Source organism: Vanessa cardui, chromosome 11 (assembly GCF_905220365.1).
Source record: "Vanessa cardui chromosome 11, ilVanCard2.1, whole genome shotgun sequence".
In the NCBI taxonomy this organism is placed as follows: Eukaryota; Metazoa; Arthropoda; class Insecta; order Lepidoptera; family Nymphalidae; genus Vanessa; species Vanessa cardui.
The window spans coordinates 207,359-229,609 of NC_061133.1; the positions used below are offsets into that span (position 1 = coordinate 207,359).

The window sequence follows — 22,251 nt, forward strand, 5'->3', positions numbered from 1 at the left end:
TAACTCATAAACTTTATATGTAAACAGTGTAGGTAGATTACCCTTCGTCTAATTGTCGTATCGGTTTGAAGGATACATGCACTGAAATTTAAATGGCGCTGAACTGACGATGTTGCCAAGATGTATCAGCACGTACAACGGTCCCCTGAAAGTAATGATTTTTAATTAATCAAAGAAATGTATGTAATTACAATGTATCATTACAATGTTTTGTTCTCTACTATGATGTGGCTGAATACACAGGGACAACCAGACAGCGGGAAGCTGCTTTGTTTTGTACTATGTAGTGATGCAAATTATAGTTATGCAAAATTTATATTACGATCACTAGGAAATACGAATCATTTAACTGTAAAAAACTAATAAGTCTTTTACACATTTCATGAGACAATAATTAAATATCAAGAACTAGACTAAATAAATCTAAAGGACCTCTTTATTTTGTTATACTCGCAAATACACAGTCGAGTTTATTTGTCTCGCAGTCACTGGCGCGCTTCACCGCCCTGAAACTGTCGACACAGATACACCAGGAGATAAGCGCTCAGGTTTATGTAACATGCAACATACATAACTCATCGGAAATAATCGGCAACAAGCTTGTAGCTTCCTTTTCATTTGATATTTGTATCCATGTTAATTAACTAACGTGTTCGAATGAATAGTAACAAAAACTAGCATCCTCTGGGGCATAAATAACAACATGTTTTATTAAGTTATATTATTAAGGTTTTTGAGCAAACCCGCCTGGGTAGTTTGCCACTTACTCTTCTTATGTTCTACCACCAATCAGCAATATTCACTACTGTTGTACAGGCATATAGCTTATAGCATCTTAGCTGTCAAGGTTGGTGACGCATTAGGGATGTAAAGAATAGTTAACATTTCTAACGGCCTCAATTTCTGTGTCCAGTGTCAACACTGTCTTACTATCAGGTAGTATATTAGCCCGTCCGTCAACAAATTTTATAAACAAAAATAAAAATCCTACATGTCCAAACAAATAAATATTTCGTTGTAGAACGATTAGTGACGTCACGGATCGTTATCAGCGCTCGCAGTAATCACTCGATAAACGGCCACCGACCCCCGCCACTGTGTTAGTGTTAATGGTGTTACACTAACTTAATCGGGTTATTGCATGGAGGTCACATTGTAATCGTTACCCACATTGCAAACACTAATTAGATAGCCGAAATATAAATGCTATTTATAAATCTGTACCTAAATATATTTTGAACATATATACCTATATATTTTAAACATTTGATCAGTTTTACATAATAATAGTAGGTATAAAATATTTTGACAAAAAAGTTTTATATTTTAGAAAAATAAATCTTATAATTTCATCTTCTGAATGAATGTTAAGTCGCCTTCAAAAAAAAACACATATCGGAATGCGTTGATGATTTTGGTAGAAAGTTGGTGGTCGTTTTAGAAGTTATCATAAGTGAGCCTTGTTGTTGCACTTATTTAATAAATAAATATTTCATTTATAAAATTTTAATTATTACCTTAAATTAAATTAGCTAAGTTACCTCAAATTATTATTTGTATATAAGAGCGCACGGCGTATCTAAATGCACAGCCGGTGCATTCCTGATTCCACCACTCTCCTAATTCGGTAGAACGGCAATCCGACACGACCGGATCGGTTGAGGCTTAACACCGACAACCTTACGTGCTCTCCGAGGCGCGGGGATGACGTCACAGCTTACAATCTTTTAATAAATTAGAGAGAAAGTACAACGTTTTTTATCTGCAGCCTCTTAAGCTAGGTCCTCCAGATCATCGAGGAATTCCACAGTAGTTTATCAGCAGGTCTTGATTATCACTGAACATTCGATGCAGCATGTTTCGAGCGGGACAAAGTTCCAACGTTAAGAATCGCTATCACATCGTAAGTAGACCGAACACAGACTTCCTTCCATTAAGCCGTACTATCTTCGATAATATTAAAGGACTGTATATATATCATTACTTAAGGATGTTTTATTAATTATTGTAATTATCAACATCGATATGATGAAAGCTATTTTTTGCGTGAATCTGATGAACATAAAATACCAGCATACGTAAAATATATAAACATGCAGCGCGTTTCGAAGAAGCTTTTGGTAGCTTTATGTTTAAACTACCGACGACTAAATGCCTTCTTCTGTATAAAAATAAATAAGAAGTAATTCAATTGACAGTGAATCTAATTTGTGCCTTTGATATCGATAGAAGCCCATTTTCACATTACCGATGAGCTGGGTCCGAAAAATTTTATTTTATACCTCTTTGTGCCTTTAATAACCCTGGCGGAGGGTTGGAAGCCTCGTACCGTTCAGGAATACAAAACATTTCTCTCTTTCGGTAGAATACCAGGTAGGGAACCCTTCAGAGCTCTACCTGCGAACTTAAACATATAGAAGTTCGAACTATATCCGGTCTAGAGTTCATTTGAGTGTTGTTATTGTTCGCACAAACATTACGTCTAGTAAAGATATAGGTCGTAACATTGTACGCCCAGATGTTTGTTATCTGTTGCACTCGAGCACATGTGACATCGATGTCTCTCGTTCACATAATATCGTTGATTTATCGCTATGTTTGTCTGTTCATTTAATATTTTTCCCCATGACTAATTAATTGAGACTTATTGTTGTGCAAACTCTGATCCAAATTACAAAATGTAAACGAACATTTTAACGAAGGACTTGTAAATGACTATAATGTTTTTATAAGCGGTTTTAAAACAATAATTACCTGTTCGTCCGAGAGTAATAATAATCTGATTTACTTTCCGGTCGCAGCGCCACCTACCCACTCAAAACCAAACATAATCATGGAATTCGGTCCATCAATTTAGAACTTCAGCTATTATATACACCTGCAAATACTTTTGTCCATATATACAAAGGTTATACCATGTTGTAAGTTCTAAATCGATATAACGATTTCAATTTTAGAAAAATTCAAAAGCTCTTATATACAAAGTTTTAGTAAACCTCCTATTGTTTAAACATTATATTAATGCGTTCCTCTTTTAATTCGCTTCGAATTGATACTCCGTCTGTGTCGATGATAAAAATGAATTTAATTATTTTTGGATTGGTTAAAAAATTTAACGTTTAAACTATAAACTAAAGTTTGACATAAGTAGTGTTTTGTAAATCTCACCTTCCCTCTTTACAATGTTATCAAATATCAAAAATATTATATATAAAATTCTGCAATAACTAAAGCCGACGCCCGACTGCACGCGTGATGCCGGCCGCTGTTATCAGCGAGTCAGCTGTTTTTTATCAGATGCGCTGCGCTTTCTCGCTCGTGTCGTGTTATCAGTGCGACCGCGACGCCCGGCGGCGTTGCACGTGTTCCTCAAATTCGGGTCTCAAGTTCTACTGTCAAACTATCCTATAGTTTATTTTTATATTGCACGCGCTGTTACTACAACTTTTTATATTATATTTGTGAATTTAGGAATTTACATTTTTAATAAATTTTTGACTTTTAATCGAAGATTGTGCTGTGTGTCGTTAAAGACTTCAACTGGCGAAAATAAGAAGTAAGTTCATGTACCTATTTAGAACAAAGTAACCAATAAATAATTTATTTTTTATTTATTTAGAAAGAAATTCTTTAAAAAATATTGTCGTAGAAAGAAATATCAATATATTTCCTGACGTCCGACAATTACGGAATCAATAACTACATATATCCTTTTATTCAAATTTGAGTTATTAATGAATAGTTTTAATTGACACGCAAAATTTACACTCACATATTTTATTTCTTACATACATTGTGTCCAAACTAGCATTCCTAAATATTTTACTTAAGATATTTCAAGATTTTAGTGACAAAATGTAAAATGGGAATTAGCGTTACTAGTGTCTACGGATTTATGTAATATGACTGTAGAAGATATAATAAAATATTTTATCGCCATCGCTTATCAGCTATGACAGAATCTTTTCAATTAACATTAGTCATCAAGTTGTAATGAAGGTGACATGAACTCTCAACTAAAGACAAGTTGAAACAAGTCCAGATAAAAGTGACGCAATGAAGTCGATACATCTCGTGTCTTGTTTCTGATGAACATCGACTTAGCGGCTTAGCACTCTCATCACAATTTATAATATTGGCACCAGATTAACAGATAACGAATACGAGTACTATGAACTGTCTGTATGATTAATTTGAAGGGAATCGATACACGATTGTTTATTTTGTTCTTTTTAATTTCATACTGATTTGAATAAATTTCTAAGCATGATCGAATGCAACACTTTAACCTAGGACAGCATAATTAGGTAGGGTAGTACCTTTATTATGAAAAAATATATTATCTGTTTATGTATTTACTTAATTGTATATGTTTCTAATTCGTTTACATTCTAAGCTGGTGGTTACTCAAATTTTATATTGTAAATCAATTCGATTCAAAAGTGCTTCTAAAAAATTATTAAAGTATCCTTCTGATTCTTAATGAAACGTTAACCCCGATTATGTACGAACTTGCAACATACGCAAATTCTATCCATCTTGGGCCGTTGCTATGCCGGAGAATACAAGTTTTTAAACTGTAATTCTGTCGAGAGTTAAATCATTGTCTTAATCATTGTCTATTTAAACAAAGAGAGACAAATATTGTAATCTGTTCATAACGATAATATCTAATGAATGTTATCGCTTTAGAAAGCTACTAATTACGATCGGTAAACAAAAGATAGCTCAGATTTGATTGTACCAAAGCTGAAATGAATAAAAGCAGGATTACTCTGCTTCGGTTCAATGTGGCCGCGACGTCCCCTTTCTGCCTAATTCGCATTACCTGCTAACGTTCAAAGCGACTAATTACGCTTTTTAACGTACCTACGTTTCTTTTGTGTTTTAAAAATTCATTCAACGAAAACTGCCTGCGAAGATTACTGAGTACTTGCCACCTACCTCAGCAAGTTAAAATCGTTCCGTTTTAAAGTATTTTAATCTTGTATATTATTGCTTAAAAAAAAATGTACGTGTCGGTAGGTAAGCCCTTATAGGTTTGGACCGATTACAATTTACTTGTGTGATATTTGAGTTGGGCATCCTAGATGGCTTTGATTGGATCCGGTAGGTGACCTAACTATCGAAAATAAAATTCCTAATTCAAAGGAAAATCGGGAGGGACTACTCGTATAGTGCCATAGCAATTTAAGTTAACTTATTAGATAAGTTTATTGTTTTGCAAGTGTACGGTAAGTAGTGTGACATTAAACGGCATTGCAATATGTGGTCGGGAATCAAGTAAATTACTTAGAAAACAAGTATGATAATCTTCCTGTGTAATGAGTATCTTACTATAATAATGTTTCTTATTGAAAGTTTTAATTTTTTTTTTATCTGGTATACATTTTATCTATAATTTAAAGTACTGTATAATATGTTCAAATACGGGAGGTTTTAGTCTAAAATGAATAATTAAAGATTAATAGTAGTTTCTATTCGCGGAATATATTATTTCCGATTTATGTACTTAATAAGATTTTGTATGTGAATGTGTACTTGGGGAGGAGTGTAATAGTTTCATTTTTTTATTGTGTAATTACTTGGAATACTCTACACAACCATCTTAAGTATTATAATGAAAAATTAAACAGAAAAAACCTATTTAAAGATGATTTAACTATTTCGTAGTCAGTGTTTTATGAACTATATTAATTTAGGTAGAGTTAGACACAATGAGATGCCTCACAAAGGGGTTCGTTCTGACAGCTGAGGTAGATACAGAGCCATTGTTTCGGATCTCTCGTTATCGGGATCGCTTTCAGTTCGAACATGATTACGAGTGTATTTGACAATTAGACTAAGTACTGTAAACATTCAACAACACAGTAGGTAACTGTTACGACGAATCGCTGTCAATTGTATTTGTATATAAGTGGAACAAAAGTGACGATTGAATTACTTGTAAATAAATAAATATGAGACAACATCACATACATTACTCTGATCGCAATGTAAGTAGCTAAAGCACTTGTGTTATGGAAAATCAAAAGTAACGACGGTACCACACACATCCAGACCCAAGGCAATATAGAAAACTAATGATAATTTACACCGACTCGAATACGGCCGGGAATCGAACCCGGGACCTCGGAGTGGCGTACCCATGAAAACCGGTGTACACACCACTCGACCAGGGAGGTCGTCTTATCGTCTTATACTGCCTTAATAATTAGTCGTATTTCGTTAAGCGATTTGATTATAACTTTGTGTGATTTGATTTGTAAGCATTTTGTTATTCAAAAAAGAAGTTTAACATGCCCGTAATTAGCTTCGTGCGTGTTGAAGTGACCTGCGTGTTAAAGTCAACGTAGTTACTTATTTATTGTATTTACGATACTGAAATGGTTACTGAGAATATTATGAATATTAGATGATAGTGTCACGGAGTCACGGAGTTAGTGTCGAATGATTTTCATGTAAAATAAATAGTAATTCTATAGCATCTAATCTCATCATCTACGGAAATACTGTATACTAAACATAAGGTGTTCAATCTATAAAACCATCACAATATTTGCAGGGCCGGATTATCCATTAGGCAGTCTAGGGAAGTGCCTAGGGTATCGACGCCTCTTGGATGAAAATTGGAAAAAAGGGATTCAAATTCATTTTACTGAAATTGTCGGACGTATGCAGTCCTTTTATTTGATAATGTGAACTAGTCGCCCAGCCTGGGGCACCGTATCTTATTTTTACCAGTTTTAATAAACAATGCGCCACTTTTGGTTCTGAGAACCAGTACAATATATGTCGGACCGTCTCCGACATATATAATAAGTAGGTGGTACCTACCAAGGCAAGTAACAAAGCACATTTTTATATTGTTTAGTAATGTAATTCCCCATTAATGATTTTATTAATTAACTAGACAGAAAAGATATTTATGTCATTATAATATCGTTAACAATGAACAGAGACTACGATCAGTGTATCAGCTAGCTAAACATACGTATACAAATGTCTCCTTACACGTGAGTTTATATACAATAGTATAGCATTGTGCAGGTTGTTTGGGATTACCCGGCCATTATTTAAATTACCGACAAACAAAACTACTCTGTATTACCATGTTGCTGTAAGGTTAAAGCGTGAGTGATCCAGTGTAATTAATTTGGCAGCGCGTTGATGCATTGTCAAGAAACTTTTTTAATTATTTGACTGTGATCAAGGACGACGAATGGCCGCTTGTCAGGTAGCCTGCCTGCCTTCCTAATAAAAATACATAAATTAATTTATTTACAAAGTAACAAGCATGTCGTCTGCAAAAAAGCTATTCAGTCCGCAACCCTCCGGACCAGCGCACAATAGAAACCGGGAAAAAATATGCGTTCACGAATTCAGCCACTATTAAATCGGCTTAAAATAATGACTCTACTTTTTCAATAGAACGACAGTTTCAAACTCGACATCAGTTTCTGTGGAAAATTTTTTTGGATGATATTTTTCATTAATTTAATAAAAAATTCAAACAAAAAATAAATTTACAAATAAGAATTTTAATAAAAATAAGTCTATAGCTATTTACCGCTAATTGGTTATGAATATAAATGAAATACCTACAAAAACATTTTTATTTACCCCGCAATCAAAAGTTACACTAACTCCAGCGTTTTCACAACTCCTACATATCTTATCGATATTTTTGCTATGTTATCTGTACATTTATTTAACAATCAAATTAGTATCAATAATTCAATGGTAACTTCAAAAACTAATTCTCTTGATAACTCAATTTACCCTAAGTGTTAGACAGGAAAAGTAAACGTACTAAACTTGACATTTCTAGAATTCTTAAATGGGTACTTATTAGCTTTTGTACTCTCGTGTTTGAAATACTACTATGTATTATGTATTAATAAATTATTTTTAAAGATAAGCTATACTTAAATAGCTAAATATAAATAAGCATTACTTAAATGTTTAAAATTACTTGATTTATATTTAAAATGACGTACAAAATTTGTTTATAAATGTTGACTTTTGTTTATTAATAACTTTGAACTTTAATGTTTAAACAGTAATTAAGTGAGTGAAAGATAAACTTTGAAATCATTATAAACCTATAAATCAAGCAATAATAATTCTGCCATAGACGACAGAAGTTCTTAGCTTTGGAACTGAAGCGGTTGTTTTTATTTAAATATATTTCTCAGAGTGACGTGATTGAGGCGCCATTATACGGTAAAAATGGAATTATTTTTAAATATATCAATACTAATACTAGTTGTATGTCGGAGCGATGCATACATGTCGTTTGGTTTTCGATTTGTATTCATTTAAACAGGTTTGTGACGTCAGATGTGCAAAATTTTTCCACTTTTCATTTGGTACAGTAATCAAATAGTGCGCTTTGTATTTAAGTACCCATTAATCACTATAATTTCGCTCAAAAACGAAATTGTATGTAATGTAATGCTCATTGCATCGCGTACGCTAACACAGGACCAACTACCAGAGAGGGTACGGGCGTGAGACGAGGCTTGTGCGTTGGTGATGAACGGACCACATGATGGTAAGTGGCTAACATTGGCTCTGTAGGAAACTAAGATATTTACTCACTTCAAATCGGAACACGACAATGCTAAGTATATTTACTTACTATATTTGTGCCACAAACCACCACAGATGCAGGCTTATGTAGGCAACCACAAATGCAGGCTTACGCAAAGCCTTACCTTAAAGCCTTTCTGACACAACTTTTAATATATCAAATTGCAAAACGTGCATAAAATTAGATTAGATTTATCCACAGACAAAACACAATGAACTTTCAGTCCTCCAACTCGGAGTTAACACATGAGTTCATGGCCAGCAGCGTTTGAGATTAGCAAATAGATTATGAGACAGCATGTGATAAAGAGTATTTTATGTTATTGTCAGTAACAATGATCTTGTTCCATGTCTCATGGATATTGTATGAGCCCCGCGCACATTTAGGTACGTTTAGGAAGGCGTAAGGCAACCGACCGCGTGTGTCTACACGTGACTCCTGCAATGTTTGTTTTCCTGCGTATTTTCTATAACTATGATTCATTTCGAGATGTTACTTTGCGGAAATCTATTATTTCATTAGAAGCCTTATCAATACCTATATAATGACATTACTATATTTACTGGCATGATGAACAGATGAGAGAGGATCGCGAATAAATCTTTATTCAACTGAAATTGATTATAAAGAAAAAATGTGACACAATATTTTGGGTTAATCAGAGACGCTTACAAAATAGCAGGCGACTGGCCGTGCTGAACCGCATAATGTGCACACGATAGTTATTGAACGTCGATATTAATACCGACCGTATATCTTGCAGATCAAACATAAATGACGTTGGTGATTTCCTGATCGATGTCGTTCACGGATCACAAACCTACCTTCCAAACTCTTATGAACCCGAACTGAGTCGTAACCTCAACCTCTTAACTGCAGTTTCATAAAAATGGAAAAAAGCGCGGCGGTACAGAAGTAAAATTAATTTGAAGATCAAGCTCAGAGTTCATCACTTATCATTTATAATATTATGTATGATACATATAACGAGTAGTTAGGCATCAACTCGTTATCAGATATGATGATATTCGAAATATAAGTCTAGTCTTACACGTTCGTAATACCTCTCCATTCGATATTCCATAAAATATGACTTTTCTACTTATTTTATATATATATAAAGACTACAAGACTCGATTTGTACTATACTGAACTATTGAGACTATAATATAAAAGTAAAAAGTAACAGCCTGTAAATTACCCACTGCTGGGCTAAGGACTCCTCTCCCATTACGGAGAGGGTTTGGAATATATTCTACCACGCTGTTCCAATGCGGGTTGGGGGAATGCACATGTGGCAAAATTTCTATGAAATTTGTCACATGCAGGTTTCCTCACGATGTTTTCCTTCACCGCCATGCACGAGATGAATTATAAACACAAATTAAGCACATATATATGTATATTGCGGTGCTTGCCTGGGTTTGAACTCGAAATCATCGGTTAAGATGTACGTGTTTTAACCACTGGGCCGCGTTCTATAAATATAATGGTCACAATATTTCGGTCGTTGACATTTATCGTCATCTTTATTTGTTATCGTTACCCCCATTAAGTCCAAGCGCCATGACTACAATATAATTGAATTAAGCCATTGATAATAGACGCCTAGACCTAGACTAACAGCGGCGTGAGTCAGGTTTTTGTTTATTATACGGTAAGTAGGTCTTACGCGATGGTGTCAATGCCCTCGGTTATATTTAATTATTCCTTTGTATACGCTTATTCCTAATCATATAAGCCATGATGTGACTGACATTACTATAAGTTAAAATTATAGTAAATGCTGGACTAAGACCTCTATTCCCTTTTGAGAAGATTTGTATCTCATTCCACCACACTTATTCAACGTGGTTTGGTGGACACACAAGTGAAAGATTTTTGATTTATGCAAGTATTATCATGAAGTTCAAATTAATAGCTACGCATGCACAGATGAATATAAATACAAATTAAGTACAAATACTGTGGTAAGCTGGGATTTGAATCAAGCACTAATAATCTGGGGCTACTAGGTCATCCGACTCTCTAATTAATCAAAATCAAAATATACTATATTCAAGTGGGCTTTTACAAGCACTTATGAAAGGTCAAATAATAATTAAGTGAAGCTACCACCGGTTCGGAACGTAGATTCTACCGAGAAGAACCGGCAAGAAACTCAGTAGTTACTCTTTATCAACATTTAAAAAAAATACAGTCATGTTAGTAAATACAATTATTTAAATTAATAATGATTTACTTTTCCACCGACATACATATTTCTGTATAATAACTGTTACATTTCAATATAAACTAAACAATACACTGCTTACTAATTCTTACGTTCAAACAATAGGTATTAATTATTGTATAGTATAGCAGTAATCAAAAGTATTTCCGTAAAGCTACAACAATGATTAAAAGCTCGCTCTGTACAGATAGTTGTAGCGAATGTGATGTTTGCGCATACGTTATAATTACTTGCATAAACATCGGCTCTCGTTACGAACGGTTTTTTGCGTTTTGCGAGCTTCATTAAGACGTGAAGGGCGCACGAGCGCCCTCCTGTCTCCGCCAGACTGTTACATGCACTTTGTAATTCATTTATCGATCATGGAAAAATAACTTGATGCTTGCACTTTAGCTTAAATGCATATAATGATAGCATGCTTACTTTGTTGATGAATGTACGTTGTACAAGTATATGGTAGTTAGTATGTAAACGAGATGGTACAGCAGTTAGGATATGTAAATATTAACTGATGGTTACGGTTAACTCTGCACCAACGAAACTTTCTTATACTGTATCAACAATTCTGTTACGCCACAATAACCGTAAATAAGATTATTTGAGAAACTATATTTGATGTCAGTTTAAAAAAAATGATATTTTCTTCATGCAATATTTCAAATGTGATATGAATCTGAGAATCTAATAGGTAGATATAAATCGCGGGTGCCACTGCGACAGCTAGCGTATAGTATATACGTACATAACTCTAGTGATGATGGATTCTCGTTAAGAAACATGTATATATTGTAAGTAGTGTACTATTTGAATTGTAAACAATTAGTTATCCAAAGCGAAACAGCGATACGTAATGAGGCATCGAGGCTCATCGAGACCGAGAGGCTCGAGCGCGGCGGCCAGACTTGCGGTGCACAGCACGCCGCCGCCGGCGATCGATAGTTCACTGACTCCCCTTGATTACAACAACAAAAGCCTTGGCTATTTTAATTTTTCATGCTGGAGGCACAGCCTGAACAATGTGTCTGCGCTTCGAGCTACCTACCCCGAGCTATCAGGCTCGCCGCTTTATTTAGTGCCCGAGTTCACAATTGCAGCATTCGTTCTAAGAGACGAAAAAAAATTGTGTACAGACTGTCGAATAAAAATTCCTATCGATACGAAGATCTAATAAGAAACGGCGAAAGAAATTCAGCGAGTTATTTTTTTTATTTTCAATATTGAAAACAAATATCAGTATCATAATTGTCGGTATAATAAAATTAAAAAAAGTTAGAGATAGATTAAGGTAAACACAAAATAATTTACGTATATTTTAATAACTAAAGTAAATTATAAAATTTTAATAAACACATTCTTATTAAATTAAAATAATAATTTCTTTATAACGAAATTATCGCTTTATTACTGCAATTAAAGCATTTTTATAACCTTTTACTAGTCATATATAGAACGACAATTTCCTGTTTCGTTGTTAAACGGGTGTATAGTTTTGAGACTAACATAGGTTTAAGCGTTATACACACCCATACAACGAGTAATAATAGCATATATTGGCTGGAATTTGAACATGAAACAAAATGTATTATTTCGAGTGTTAGTACCGCGTCATAGATAAGAAATTGAAATAATATCGTAAATATCGCAATAAAACAGTTTACATTAAGCGCTATTTATAAAGGGCGTTGCTGGGCCGTTTCAGCTGGCCTTCGCCTTGAGCAAAATATTTGACCTCTAAGTGATGTCATGTCGTCTTATTTCGTATCTACGAGGACGTAAACCACAATAACAATGATGGAAGTGTCAACGCCACACGACGGAAATAATGAGCAAAATATTTACTTTAGTATTTTTTTAGTTAATAATAACATTCATATATTTGCGTGATGTTATATATTATCATACAAATGTTATGGCATAGTATTTGTTTATACAACATTTCGCCCTTTATAGGAAAGCAAATAGATGTACTTGATAAAATGTTAATATTTATGATAGATGAAAGTAACCTGAGTATTCAATTAAATTTATTAAATTGCGAATTAGTAAATACTAATAATTTAAATCGAGTTTAAAAAATATATATATTTTGGTTTTTGAAGGATAGCATAAGCAATCTCCTATTGTAAGAAATAACATTAGTTTTTCAGATTAGCAATGTGTATTTCAACAGCGAGTGACAGGTATTGTTTTGTAACCGAATAAAATTCGTCCATTCAACTGCCTGAAATTTTTGACATATTCCGACGCTAGGCTTGCTCGTAATAGAACTTATAGTATCAATGTTATGTTACATAAATAATTTTTTATATAAATAAATATGAGACACCATCACATTCCAATGTAAATAGCTAAAGCACTTGTGTTGTGGAAAACAGAAGTAACGACGGTACCACAAACACCCAGACGCAAGACAACATATAGATCTAGATTGATAATCTAACCGATAATTGATAATCTACACCGACTCGGCCGGGAATCAAACCCGGAAGTTTGGAGAGGCGTACCCATGTAAACCGTAGTACACACCACTTGACCACGGAGGTCGTCAATGTTGTAATAAAAACTAAAAATTGAATGATAAATTGAAGGTTACAGTTTATCTAATAAAATTAACGTTGACGTATGTTACGGTATCTCTATACGTAAACAAACAAATGAATTTGAGGAATTATGTATTGATGTACTCACTACTACTGATGTACTCCATTCGAGGTAATATTAATTTATTGCGGTTTTCCGTAATCTAGTTACAGGGCTTTTGGCATTCCCGAGTTATCAGTACAAAAATAATGTTCAGTATATTTGTGTAAACTTATCGATTATTTCACGGAAAGCTTACAAGGAAAACAAATATCCAAAAAAGTAGAAAGAAAACCAAAATTATGAAAGCGTGATTATAGTTCAATCTTGTAGTTGTTTATTTTTTAAATTATGATTGTATTCTACCACAAAAGTTCAATACAGAATCTTGTTGTAATCGGGGTTGAAAGAGGACTCAGTGTAACTACGGGCACAAGGAATTCTTAGCTCAAAAAGATAGTAGCGCGTTGGAATATTTCTTAGAGTCAACGCATATATCCGGTGATGATTTATTATCAGTAGCACATTTGCTCCTCGTCTACCTAGTTGTTACACAAAGCTGCAAAGTCACTCGATTAACAATTGGACTTCATAGATTGGAGCAGAACTGTGCGTTTATAATTTACCTCGAGCTCGTGCCGGTGATTTTGTGTCACATATGTGTCCGACGAGGTAGTACCAGCTTGGAATTCACTACATTTCATTTGAATAAGACAAATGTTTCTTTCACGGTGTTTTCACCGCAAGCACATGGACAGTACAGCTCACCTGGATTTGGACCCACCTTCGACCGGTTAATATCTAACCACTGGGCAACTGAACTTTGTTCCCATAATATATTGTAATGTTAAATAAAATTTTATTGAGTATTTTTTTACAATAATTTTAATTTTGTTCTGTTTTTTTTTATAAAATAAAAACAAAACCGCATCATTTTATTGTTATCATAATAAACAGACGGAGCACTAATTCTCGGTAACGCTATCGTTGTGTTCGAATTGAATTTACTTTTCGTATAATAAAATGCCATGCGCCACTTAACCCGATAAGATAAAAACGATACACACTTTTATTAAATGGGTTCATTTAATTAATTGTTTAATGACTAATTAGGGCGATCTTGACATACTTTCATAAGTCAATGCCAAGAGTAATAGGTGCTGATAGCTGTGAACGTAACACGAGCGCCGCAATAGCGCAATTCACTGCAACTGGAATCTCCGCGGTTGCGGGTTCGATTACCGCTTTTAACAAACATTTGTGTATTAACTGGTTGTAAATATTAAATCGTAAATCACACTTTTTCATACTTTATTGTAAACTAATCGGGTTTTCATCATAATAACAGGAAAGGAACTCTGGAGAGATCCTGATATTTTAATATTACATATTAGATTAAAGTAAGGTTTGACGTTTTACATTTTTAAACATTTTCGGCGTTAACAAGGTTCAAAATTCATCTAAATAATCTACTAAACCGTAGATATAAAAATTCTTCCTTATGCTTTAGTATATCTCGTGTTAATATAGACATGTTTATCTTCAATTAATGTCAATGTTGAGACACTAATTCCTACTTTATGGAAGAACTTTGTGTTAGTCCGTCTGGTTACCACCTCTACACACTACCACCATCAAATATTACCGCTTAACAGCAATACTTAGCTTGAAGGGTTACTGAGTTCGTGTATCAATAGGGACAAGTGACTTATCTCCAAAGGTTTTTAATATTTCTTTTGCGCCAATGACCAAGGGCGCCATACATATGTTTATACAATTATTTCATTTAAATCACAAAAGCAATACCAAGAAAACTTGTATTGTTTCAAACATAACAACATAAGATGAGATCTCCGTAAGTTATGTTCTTTGTTTATAGAATTACCCAGAATTATGGCTTAGCCAAAGTAAGAATTAATATTATATATGTGACCAAAATGTGTTACGTATAAATCATTCTCCTATCAAACTTAACAACTCGCCGCACGGAATAAAGTTTGCTATAAATAATTTTAATTCGAACTTACATCAAAGCTTTGAAAATGGGAGACAGGTGGTTGTACATTTCAGTATAAGAATAAGCGGCGCGTGCGCAGGCCGCCCGCCGTAAGTGCGCGTTTATCTTTAACAGCTTATTTGCTTATATTCAATAAATATTGTGAACATTTTTTAAGTGATTGTGAATATTTCAAAAATAATATTTTTATCGAATGTAAGAATATTGTACATGTATTTCTTTTTATAAGATATTCGTTTTTCTATTATAATTTTTTTCAATATTGTATTTGCGTCATATACGATTTATTCTTTTTATTAAATTTATTATATATTATTGCAGTTTTTTTGCAGTTAGTTAAATTTTATTATGATTTGAAATAAAAAAAGTAATCTTATAGATATGCTTAGATTCCATAAATTAATAAATAAATATTGGCTGTTGATGATTCAGCGTCGTCGTGGGTGGCGACGTGTTTAGGGAACATTAGCGCCGTCTCTGATTAAACAATAATGATGAGATTATTTATTTTGGTTTTAAACCATACATATTGGTTAACAATATATTTTATACATTGTGTATTTGTATAGAATCACAATCAAGTCTTTAAAAGTCAATCGTTAGAAAAATAGCAATGCTATTTAATGTATGTATTTCATGCCTTTAGTAATTAACCGCCGTATATAATTTAATTGAAGCGCAATTAAGCAACTATAATAATAATAATTGCCATTTATTTCCGGTGGATTTTCACGTTATTTTACTTGTACCTTTTCAGAGTTGTATTATATGTTGTAATTTTGTTTATATTTATAAAATGTGTTATGCGCACTTTGACTCGTGTTACTACCTACCTACTCTTTGTTTCAGCTCAGAATGCTTTCGCATTTTCTCGTTCATTTCTTAGTCTTCTATTGCCGTCTCGAGTACCATGGAGTAGCTTATTATTTATCTATTATTATCTATCTTGGGTAGTGTTTGTCCCGTCCGAACCTACTGCTATTCGATACAAGATAATGATCAGTTTTAATTCTTAATTGTATATTTAATTTATTAATAGAAATCAATCCCATATTCTTATCAATTGTCCGTTGAGTTTCTTGATATCAATTTAATTTTGTTGTGGTCAAAATATTGGTTTGTCTCGACATGATGGTCTTTTATATGCTCGTATATAATCCTTACGCCGAGCGCGAATCCTGCCTCTTCTTCGAAATATTGGCTTTTTAAATATAGATAATACATTGATAGTTTTAAAGTAAATAAGATAAAAACTGGCGCAGATAACCCTAAAGATAAACTAAATATTTGTCGCCTGTGGGAATCTTAATCTCGCTCAGTGTTGTGTGTGACCGGCTTAATGCCGACACAAATAGGCTCTAAACAGCTAAACATCGACCTACAATTGCTTTACAAGTTTGACATCAATAAACGATCAAACAAATCCTCGCACACAATAGCGAAGTCTAAACAACAAACGCTAATCAAATCTAAATATTCATGAACTTAATGTTATCGCAAATCCTTGCTGTTTAAATGCATATCTATCAATTGCGGATCTGTTGGCGGACAGACAGACATGCCAACCCGGGCTTAACAAAAATGGTAACTGTCAGCTATCGCACAACGCTTGCATACTCAATGTTCACACTCAATTACATAAGGCGTAGAATTAAATAACTCATTACAGACTGACTGCGCCGATGCATCGCATGACAATATCTTTTCCCGTTATTTTGCGAACCGTAACAAGAATAACGATGAATAAATTTGGTTACCTTCTTTGTTTCAAATTTTTAATTAGTAATTAATTCTTAAGTTGCAGACATATCGCTTGTTAATTTTGCTTGCAAGTTCAAGCATAAAGATTCATCAAGGTAGTCCGATTATTATACAGGATAAAAAATATTTTGACCTAGAATATGTAATATAATGTCGTTTCAATAAAATCCATCCAGTGGTTTTCCCGTTAGGTGTAAACGAAACGTTTTTCAAAATATTTATATCATATAATGGCCCAGTGTTGAAAGAATCATAACCGAAGATAGTGGGTTGAAATCCGAACAAGCGCCAATACATTTTCATTTGCTTGATTTGTGTTTTCATCTCGTGCTCGGCGGCGCACGAAAACATCTTAAGGATACCTTCATGTACATCTATCTATCGTACTAATCATTCCCTCTAAAATGCCTCGGGACTAAGATACATGTGCTCTAATATCCGATTTAATGATTTAGGGTCTCATGAAAATTCCTCCATTTCGATATAAAAAAAATCAATTAAACAACCTTCAAATTACCTATATTATGACTACAGTATTACAATAGTATTTAGGATTTTATTTCACATACTTATACATAAAATGGAAACGATCACACCACATACGGCCAAATAAAAATTGACATTTACGTCAAGCTGACACTTTTAAATTAACAACTTAAAATGTCGACCCTAAAAGATGATGATAATTTAAAGATATCGAAATGTTTAAAATAATAATAATATACAAAACATATAATATACATAATATACCTTATATCTCGAAGATTCGGCACGAATTTCAATATCCTACGCTCTTCTACTAGTATGGTATGTGCAGTACAACGTACAATTAAATATTCAAAACAATAGCGGCCTTCCCACTGTGAAGATTTAATTACTGTATATCTTGTGTTAATATTATAATGTAATTATTATTATATATAGAATATATACACTGTTCTTTGTTTATTGTGCGTATCAAAAAATATATTAGTATTATATTAGTGATGTAGTCGCTTATCGTCATACTGATGTCTAGATTGAAGTCCAGAGTCGAATGAATAATTACGGGTATTTTATCACAAAATTATTTATTACATTAAAATAATTATTTTTATATTAGCAATCTTTAATTTGGCAATTGAAAATGTTATGTAGTTGTCATAGAAAAGCTTCAGGAATTAGTCAGTAATAATCTTCAAATCTTTAATATCAATCCCAGAAAGATTACGAAAGAGAGCAAAAGAAAACTTGACTTATATTAATAATCAATTTGAATATTGTTTATCTCAGTGAGGTTCCAGTTCATAAAATGTCCGGAAACCCACCACGTAATTTCAGGAAATTAATTAATTGTTTAAGGAAATCTCATACATCTGTTAGTTTCAGGGATAAAGTGTTTCACGTAAACGCATCGACACAAATCACTGTATCCGAGACTCGATACAAAACCACAATAATTTATTAATAAGTTTAATTTCCGTGCAAATTAAAGGGAATCCCTAATTAAACATCTATATGTAATATCTCGTTTTCCTCTTGTTTGGTATAAATTAGCGGCGACGTTACGTTGAGCATCACTCTGTTGTCAGAATTCACGGGGAGTATGGTGTGACCGGAGCGCTGTGATATTCAGAAGATGACAAAGGAATCGATCGCAGTGAACCATGGCTCCGGACGCGGAGGACTGCGAAGAGGTTTGAATGAAATCATTTCAAAATCTTATCTAATATGACATTTACATACGACGTACCGACTAATTAGCCTAAGAAGAATAGGTTTTTTATCGGACACAATAATTAATTTTGACGTTATATGCAAACAATCTATATGAATTACATAACCATCACATGCAATAAAAAAGTCCAGACAAAAATCTTTATATTTATTTATTTTTATAAATTTGAATTTCATTTTTTTTTAATTTCGTAATGAAATAAATGATAAATGAATGATAGGAATCATGAATATAAATTAAAGACATTCTTAGTCACGAAATAGTATTTTTTTATGTTAAATATGATTTATATACCCAAGCACGCAGTGCGGCAATTACGCGGACGGTTAAAATAGAAATGTTAAATATTTTTGAGTAGTTTTTATAAGATTGGTTTTTGTTCTTTAGGTGGAACGGCTGAATGGGGACTATCAGGAAGAACAAGTACATCAAGGGAGGAGAATCCTACCCGACGAGCCGCCACCAGCGCAGGCCTGGACAGAGAACGAGGAGTTGGGCCCAGGAAACGATAGCAGAACTAACAGCCCCGGTGAGAACCGACGACTTCTTGGAAATAAGCCACTGCAGAAATCCAGCTCCCGTCTCCAAGCTGGCTTAACGTTAGGAGTGTGGGGCGTGTCCAGGAAGCAGTCGAAATGCACGGCGGCCTTGAAAAACGGAAAACCACAAGCAAAGACGAAGTTCCAGAAACGAAAGGAGAAGTTAATAGAAGCGCTAAGGCTGCCCTACTTCATCATCACCATGTTGTATATTATTGTAAGTCACGCTACACAAAAACAAGTTATGTCAACTACAAAAAAACTCAATTTTTTTCGATACATTGCTATACTGAAAAGAATAAAATATTACGTAAAGTTGAATCCGTCGTTGATAGCATTTTTCTTATTTTTTTAATTTCATTTGCTTTAATCGGTCAGTTATTTCTGAATTGAACTTCAGGACTCATTTGATTCCATTGTGACACAATGTTTTTTCCGCAGGGCTTGTTTCACTTCTTCGCTCCAGAAGAGTGGCGAGCAAAGTTGGAGTGGGCTCCGGGCGCGTGGTGGCGCCAGCCCTGGCGGCTGCTCACGTATGGGTTCTTACACGCTGGCGCTGCGCATCTCGCACTGAACGCCTTGGTTGCTTTAGCTGTAAGTTTCCTACTTTCAATTATGTTTATTTTCACATTTCCAAAATATTTTATTTTTATTTTGAGAGATACAATGTGCACAAGATACATCTTACTTATTACTAATTTTATAAATGCGATAATTTGTGAGGATGTTACCTCTCACGAAAAAACTACTGACGATGAAATTTAACATTAATATAATAACTTATAACACGAAGTACAATTTGTAATGATTTTATTGAATTTGGTCATAATTTAACGATATACCTCAAGTACCCGTGAGTAGCCGGGGCGCGTCTCTAGTTAATCATGATACCGGTTTTAATGCATATAGTTGTTGTACAGCAGTTGATGAACAATGTTTTCGTCTCTTAGGTTGGCTGGCGGCTCGAACACGAACAAGGCTGGTCGCGGGTAGGAATCATCTGGGTGGGCGGCGTGGCGGCGGGCGCGCTCGGCGCCGGCTCGCTGCAGCCGCGAGTGCACGTGGTGGGCGCCTCCGCAGCGGTGTACGCCTTGCTGACTGCACATCTTCCTAATGTGTGCCTTAGGTATATATCAATACTTTTTTAAATTACTATTTAGTATACTTTTAATGACTTTAAACATAAGCTTTATAAAAGAAGCAGTGCTCCTGTAAATATATACTCATACTACATATTTTGTTTCAGATTCGGTCATATTCCACTGTGGTGGTTCCGTCCCTTGAGTGTACTAGTATTAGGGGCTTCGGAAGGCTGCTGGGCGCTCATGCGAACACCCGACCCGAACGTGACGTATAACGTAGCGTGGGCCGCGCATGCGCTGGGCGCTGCTGTCGGCGTGCCACTAGGTTTTGTCGTCTTTAAAGGTACGTTTATTTAACATTTTTGTTTTAAGAGAATATGTTGAAACATAGTTTATATTAATGGGAAATGTCTAAAATTGTCTAAATGTATTTCGTTCATTGTAGGTGAAAATTCATCGAAACGTATCGTCGTGGTGTGCCGCGTAGCCTCCTGCATCATATTGGCTGTGGGAGTTATCGCGGCCGTGGCCCACTACGTGTTCTGGTACGACGTCGACCACTTCACTTGATATACGAGTAGACAGCGGTCTTACAGGATTCGCCATTGATGTCAACTGATAACGTTAAACTATCAATGCATGAAGAGTCTTCGAAATATAATTCGTGGCCAATATTTTACAATTATATGCTCATAATGCATTTGATATAGACAAATATATTGTAATAATCAGCGAGGCTAGGCTGAGGGACGGTGCAGGTTATGAATTAAAATAACCAAAGAAGTAATAGAAGTTGAAGAAGATAATACTAGACGTAAGCAATGAACGCAACCTAACAGTGAGGCTTGAACGAATTTATACTTTTTACTAAACTTTAAAAGTACAAAAAGAGTGTTCTTAAATTTAAAAAAGCGTTATTGTAACTAAAGTTTAAGCCGAAGATAAACGCACAAGTCTTCCGACCAAAGAGACGATGAATTGACTGGATCTCAAGTTACCTAATCATGTACTTACTATTGTATAAATACTAATCAAAGTGATTTTAATAGCTGTAACACTAGTACATCTAACGAACATAACAAACTTATTGTTAAAGTAATCAAGTCTAGTGACGACGATTTCTGTGAAATTGATAACTCTGTTTTGTATCAAAACATTGTATTAAGAATTAAGAATGTAACCGTTTAGATATAATTTTGTTTCACAACAACCTAGGAATTGTTTAGTCAAACTATCTTTACCATCGTAATGATGCTAAATATGTACAAAGTCATATATTTTTTAAGGAAATTACTGTTAATCTTCTATTATAGTTATTGTAAAAAGTACGATGGTTTTAAAAGTTATGTTTTTATCCAAAGAGATTATTTGTCTAGTCACAAACGATTGTTTAGTATAAATTGGTGCGAATTTTAATATTCAAAATTGTTGTCGCTTGTACCGACTTCTAATCGTAACGTACTCTACTACCTTTGTTCAATGATATTTAGAAATGTAAATAAATAAGTTCCAAGTTCTGTGGTTAAGGTTTTTGATAAAATACAAAAGACCTCCAAAAGTGTTCGTAGGTTAGGGCTATTAATCTAAATTTTAAATTTTACAAAGTACTTTACCACTTTTGTATTAAAATTGTTCTAAACATTTCATATCTTTCTTGTGATTCTCGCGCGTTATGCAATTGTTCGTTAATAAACTAACATTTTTTAACAATCAAAGACTTTTATTT

The 22,251-nt window shown here is 34.1% G+C and overlaps 1 protein-coding gene across 2 annotated transcripts; it reads left to right on the top strand.

Annotated features, from left to right (window-relative positions):
- The first annotated feature begins 3,344 nt into the window (after positions 1-3,344).
- On the top strand, positions 3,345-22,237 carry LOC124533578 (protein rhomboid-like). Of its 2 annotated transcripts, none has more exons than XM_047108951.1 (7): positions 3,345-3,556; positions 18,759-18,863; positions 19,292-19,660; positions 19,885-20,037; positions 20,394-20,569; positions 20,690-20,868; positions 20,971-22,237. In XM_047108951.1, the coding sequence occupies exons 2-7, from the start codon at positions 18,834-18,836 to the stop codon at positions 21,093-21,095; spliced, it is 1,032 nt and encodes a 343-aa protein (XP_046964907.1). In that variant the 5' UTR covers positions 3,345-3,556; positions 18,759-18,833; the 3' UTR covers positions 21,096-22,237. The 2 variants fall into 2 exon arrangements, with proteins under 2 accessions (XP_046964907.1, XP_046964908.1); XM_047108952.1 differs by lacking the exon at positions 3,345-3,556 and adding an exon at positions 15,485-15,621.
- The last annotated feature ends 14 nt before the right edge of the window (positions 22,238-22,251 follow it).